The 6329-nt window shown below is 45.3% G+C and overlaps 1 protein-coding gene across 1 annotated transcript in view; it reads left to right on the top strand.

The window, feature by feature from the left end:
* The window catches only part of Vac14 (Vac14, PIKFYVE complex component), a 112229-nt gene that overhangs the window by 68225 nt on the left and 37675 nt on the right, over positions 1 to 6329 (top strand). Inside the window, exon 14 of the mRNA XM_005345677.2 lies at positions 3263 to 3395. Coding sequence (XP_005345734.1) covers positions 3263 to 3395 — 133 coding nt within the window. The remainder of the gene's footprint in view (positions 1 to 3262; positions 3396 to 6329) is intronic.

Here is a 6329-nt window from a genome sequence, read left to right as displayed (position 1 = left end):
CTCTGTGAGTTCGAGACCAGCCTGGTCTACAAGAGCTAGTTCCAAGACAGGCTCCAAAGCCACAGAGAAACCCTGTCTCGAAAAACCAAAAAAAAAAAGAATGTGACACTTGATTCTGCAAACAGCCCCTTCTGGGCTAAGGAGCAGAGACTATTTGCCATTCCAAAGTCACTCAGGATCAAGGCAGCCAGTCTGTCCCCAGCATGGACCCTAGAACAGTGAAGCACAAACAACAGAAAGTTGAATGGGGCCTGTCCTTAAACTGGGCTTTTCACTCAGGATACCCCAGCACAGTTCCCAGGAGGTTGTCTGGAAGAGTCTTGAATGGAGGGTGTTGTCTAGAAGAGTCTTGGGATTTAGGGTGGCAGGATTTGGAGGTGTGGAGGTTGTGTAGAAAGGTCTTGGGGTTGAAGGCTGCAGAGTGTGTGGGTAAAAAGCCTTCTAGTTCCCAGTAAAGATCAGGGGAAACACAAAGGGCCTTGAGGTGTTTCGGTGCCACTGTAGCCACTGGCCACCAGCAGCTCCACTGGGAGACTTGTGCAGCCCTGGGTGCTTTTATCCATTCCTTTATACACTTGGCCTAATGCTTCTGGGGGCTCATGTGTGGCCCCACAACCAAGCTTGATTTCCAAGGACCCCCTACATCCTGCCTACCTTGTGCCACTACCTGCCTGCTCTTTCTGGAAGAGAGGCTTTTAGACCAGAAAGAGGCCAGCTGCCTCAGTTGGCCCTATTTACTCAAAGGAAGAAATGACATATTGGACTTAAACAAAATTTAAAATTTTGTGGGACTGGAGATGTATCTCAGGGGTAGAGGCTCCCTACCATGCGTGTATGAGGCCTGTAGCACCACAAACGGTTTGGTTTGGGTTTTGCAATATTTGAAATTGAACCCATGGCCTTGAACACAGTAGACAAATGCTCCATCATTGAGCTGCTGTGCCCCTAGCCCAAATATTTTTGTTTCAGAGGGCAGTATCAAAGTAGACTGGGGATGTAGCTTTGTAGTGGAGTGCTTTCCTGGCAGGAAGTGGGGAGAGACCCATAGAATAGGAGAAAATGTTTATAAGCCACCTACCTGATAAGAATATATATATATATATGTATATATATATATACATATATATATATATATATGAAGAACTTTCATAACAAAAAGACAAATAGTTCAATTTTGGAAATAGGCAAAGGAATCGAGTAGCTGTTTCTCCAGAAAAGATAAACATGGGTAGTAATATAGCTAGAGAAGTACAGATCAAGCCCACAGTGGAACACCACTTTCCATCCACTGGGATGACTATAGTGAAAGGCAGCTAACACATGCTCGAGAGGGTCTAGAGAAGGCAGTCTCCTTTGTAGCCACTGTGGAAAGTGGCCTGGCAATTCCTCAGGACCCAAACAGTCTCCATGCTACCCAGCAGTTTCATCCCTAGATATATAGCCAACAGGAAGAAAAACCTGTCCATACAAGACTTGTAGGCATGACTGTGAACAGCATTCATAATAGCAACAGAGTGGAAACCACCAAGTACTCATTGTTTGATGAATTAAGAAATACAATATGGTGTATCCATTGTTTGGCCATAAAAATAAATAAAGAATGGATATGCACAACTAGGACAACCCTTGAATATATGTTCCATGAAAGAAGCCATTTTGGGTTCCATCTATTGATGCAAAATGTACATGAATTGCATATACATTTGAATGCAAGTGCATATGAATATGCAAGTGTATAGGTAAGGATTTGTTTCCAGGGCTTTGAGAAGAGACTGGGAAGTAAAGGTAATAGAGGATCCCAGTAGAAAAATAGTTAAAGTATTCCACAGTTATTGCTGCTTTCTGTACAGCAAAATATATTCTGAAAACTTGTAAGTGGTATGCTTTGAAAGGCGTACTTTATGTTGCAAGGGTGAGACTAATAAAGCTGTTGTTTTTAACAAAGACGTCCCACTATTAGATTGGGCAGACAGAAATCCCACCATCCTTGTCACCCTTTCCAACACTACAGTTGGAGCTGCCATGCATTGGAAAGGGAGGAGGATGCTGTGGAGAGTATGAATAGCCCACACCAGAACAAGCCCAGCATCCCATTAGCTTCCTCCTGTGCCCTCCATGTTGGGGCTTCACCGAGGGCACATATGCAGGAGCAGGCTGGAGGAGTGGCGGCGAGGCAGAGTGTGTCTTCAGCCAAGGCCTGTGAGAGAACAGTGCTGTTTGCTTGCACAGCCATCAGGGCTTTGCAGGCTTCCTGAGAGCCAGCTGAAGAGCACCTTAACCCATTTCCCATGCTAGGCGAGATTCAGACAGGTTGCCCTGTCCACTGGGTATTTGCTGTTCTTAGCCCAGAGCCTGATTTATGTTTTTTCTCAACACTGGGAAAGGAATTTCTCTTGTGCCTCATGGGGAGGTTGCTAGCTTTGCTGACCATGGAGAAGTTGCACCTACCATCTTTTTTTAGGTTGTTTTCATTTTGTTTTGTTGTTTTAGTTTGGTTTGGGGTTTTTTTTTTGGGGGGAGGGGGGACTGTGTTTATTTGGTTTGGTTTTTCAAGACGTGATTTCTCTGTGTAGAGCAGGCTGGCCTCACTCAGAGATCCGCGCCTGCTTCTACATCCCAAATGCTGGAATTAAAGGCATGTGCCCCCATGCTCAGCTGTCTGTCTAACCTCTTTATTCTCGGACTGGCCACTGATTATCCTTAATTTTGCAAAGCAAACCCCACATGTATCTAATTTGTTGGGATAGTGGGGAGAATTTTGTTCATTTGTTTTTATTTTTAAGATTTATTTTATTTGGTATGACATGTATGTGTGTTTAACTATGTGTGGGTATGTGCATATGAGTACATATTACCATGGAGACTAGAAGATAGTGTCAGGTTCCCTGGAGTTATAGATGGTTTGGGGCTGCCTGGTGTGGGTACTGGAAATCAAACACAGGTCCTCCGCAACAGCAGTACATGCCCTTAACCACAAAGCCATCTCTCCAGGTCCTGTTTGGTTTTTATTGTAGCACCTAATAGAGGTCTAACCTGTGAGATGTTCACTGAGTGGTATGGGATTACACAGAGGAGTGAACCAGTAAATTGTATGTGCTTGTATGTACCCATAGAGTCCTTGCTTCCGGTCTCTGGCCCTTGATTGGAGATCTTTCTCTCATCTTTTTAAACATAGATTCCTGATATCTACAGTTGTATTCTGTCTCATCATCCTGTAGACACACAATCAGATTAAATCTTGGCTCTGTTTCTTTCTTTGCAGGCACCAAAGGCTTAGAATGCTCTCCTTCCACTCCCACTATGAACTCTTACTTTTACAAGTTCATGATCAACCTTCTTCAGACATTCAGCAGTGAACGAAAGCTTCTGGAAGCCAGAGGCCCATTCATCATCAGGTCAGCCCTGTATGCCTCAGCTTTGACTCTCTTGCTGCATATGGTGGCAAAGTAGCCACCTGCTTTCCTTTCTCCCCCGCCCCCCTTTTCCTGATGTTTGCATTGTTCTTGGAAGGAATGAAGAGGGTTCTTCCCTCACACTAGATTGTGGTACTGCCAACATGAAGCAGGTAGTCCTTGGCATTTCTTTAAAAACTGAGTTAAGTGTTTATTTCTTGGAAGTGTTTTCCCTTCTGGTTAAATATCCTCTCCATAAGTGCCGCCATTGTTCTTTTGAAGAAGAAAGTAAGTGAGCCAGACAGAACATAACATGGACTGGAGCCCAGCTACTAAGTAGCACAGGATTTGGCTAGTTCAGTGAAGCTAAGTTCTTGCATTAAATGAACCCGGTCCTGGACAGGTCTGAGAACTGTCATCCCATGCATGGGACTCCCTCTTTGTTTGTCCTCAGCATCATAAAGCAGCAGCACCAGAAGAGTGCCCGGTGTCACGTTCAGGCTAGTGAAAGCTGGATCAAGAACAGTATTCCTGCAGACTTCCCAACAAAGTCAAATGGAAGAGCCTTGCAGAATGATTCAATGGTCCTAGATGTTCTTTCGCAGTAGATCTTAGGTCTGCTTGTTAAAATCTGCATAGACCTCTGTCTTGACCAGTGAAGTCAAAACCTCAGGGCGATGGGGTTCTTAATGTGGCTGAGGATGCTTAGGGAGCAGACTGTATTAGTGTGCCTACAAAGGTGTAGGAGCTGGGTAACCCAGCAGAGTTGCAGTTGGCACAGAGAACCTGATGGCAGGAAAGCTCATGAAGAGTTTACTTTGCTGTGAGGCTGAACACAAAGTTGAGCAGAGCTCATAGATCCTCTCCTCATCCTTTGGGGACTCAGTACATCAGCATGGCAATTACTTGCTGTTCCAGAGCTCAGTCCCCTCAAGAACTCTGTTGAGTTCTGTCTGAGAGGACATCAAGACCAGCCTCTAGACCAGGCCTCACTCCACCCAACATAGCTGTAGAGGGTCTCAGCCCTGGGCACTGGCACAGAGAAACAGAGAACCCAGTTAAGTGGGTTTTGGTTTTTTAGGGGGTTTTGGTTGGTTGGTTATTTGGTTTTTGGTTTTTCAAGACAGAGTTTTTTTGAAAACTCTGTAGCTTTGGAGCCTGTCCTAGAATTAGTTCTTGTAGAACAGGTTAGCCTCGAACTCAGAGAGATCCGCCTGCCTCTGCCTCCTGAGTGCTGGAATTAAAGACTACACCGCCACCACCCAGCTTAAGTGGGTTCTTTTATTGTTGTTGTTTTTATTGAGCTGCATATTTTTCTCCACTCACTGCCTTCCCTCCCCTTCCTCTTCTACCCTCCCCCCATAATCCCCACACTCCCAATTTACTTGGGAGACCTTGTCTTTTTCTACTTCCCATGTAGATTAGATCCATGTAATCTTAGTGTTCTCTTTGTTGTTAAGTGGGTTCTTAACCTTACTCAGAGGTCAGTCAGTGAGAGGCTACATGATGGGGAATGATAGGACCAGATTTCTGGTTTGAAAGGTTGCTGTGTTGGGAGAATGAGTTAGAAGGGTCAAGATGGATAGACAGCTGAGATGCTGTGGTCTTGATGAGACTGGCTGACTGTCAAGGGCATGGACAGCAGCGTGGATTGGGGATGAAGTGCAGAAGGGACAGGGGAAGAGTCGTAATAGCATGCAGGCCCTGAGCCCTGAGAGTATCAGAGTAAAGACAGTAACATGTTTGAGATTGAATTGCTTTGAGAACATCAAAAGTAAAATGTCAAAGCAGCAGTTTGATGCATCAAAGAGAGACCTAGTTCTAAGATGCAAGTCTGGAAATGGATGGTGTAGTCACTCAGTCAACAGATAATTACTCAGCGCCAGTCCTGTGCAAAGTATGATTCTAGTTGATTCTGCCCTTTAGAGTTTTGATTTAGAGGCAGTAAGAGGAGCCAAGTGAAGAAAGGAGTCTGAGGTTGAGCCCTAAGAAGCTTCACATATGCTGGCTGGACAAAGGGAGAAGCCAGAAGAGGAGGCTGAGAAGGGCCAGAAAGGTGGAAGGAAGTGGGGGCAAGAGAAGCTGGGAGGGTGCAGTGAGGTAAGATGAAGCCTGAAGATCTGGGAGCTTATGCCAAAGCCTGCTCAGCCACAGAGTGAACTCAGGAGATGGGGACAAGACATGGAAAGGGAGAAGAGGGAACTTGATGGACAGGCCTGTCTGCAAGGGAGAGGAAAACACTGGCTAGATTAAGGTCAGAGAATGGAATTGAAGACACCCTGGGAACTAGGCTAAAGGACTGAGTCATGAGAAAGGACAGAGAGAATAGTAGGACCGCTTCTGATGTCTGAACTCTAAGGGATGTCCCTGTGGTCTGGAGAGATTGTGAGCCCTTAGTACTGTGGGCATTTGAATCCAGGTAATTCTTTGTGCTGGAGCTTAGGATGTTTAAACAGCATCCCCAGCATCTACCCACCGGGTGAATGTAGCGCCTGCCCCCACCGATTTTGGACAATCAAACATGTTCAGAGACTGGGCAGGTAGCTCAGATGTAGAGCATCTGCCCAGTGTGCTTGAGGCCCAAGAATGCACCAGTTGAGAACCACTATTAATCTCGAAATGGCTGAAGTGACAGTAGCATGATCAATGAGTCCACTACAGATCGAGTCTTCACCTCTTTGGCCAAAAGAGGAAGATGACTATGTGTTCTTGGTTTGTTTGTTTGTTTGTTTGTTTGTTTACTCTAGTCCCACATTGGAACACCAAAAATGCAGTTGGTTGTTTTTACTCTTTACTGTTTCGGGCCTGCTATCCAGCTCCCAAATAATTCACACACACAGGTTTATTCTTAATTATAAATGCCCATCCTTAGCCTTAGCTTGGCTTGTTTCTATAGCCTCCCTCTCTCTCTCTCTCTCTCTCTCTCTCTCTCTCTCT

This window comes from Microtus ochrogaster, chromosome 4, assembly GCF_000317375.1.
Source record: "Microtus ochrogaster isolate Prairie Vole_2 chromosome 4, MicOch1.0, whole genome shotgun sequence".
Classification (NCBI taxonomy): Eukaryota; Metazoa; Chordata; class Mammalia; order Rodentia; family Cricetidae; genus Microtus; species Microtus ochrogaster.
The sequence above is the reverse complement of the archived record's forward strand: the minus strand, read 5'-3'. Positions and strand labels throughout refer to the sequence as shown.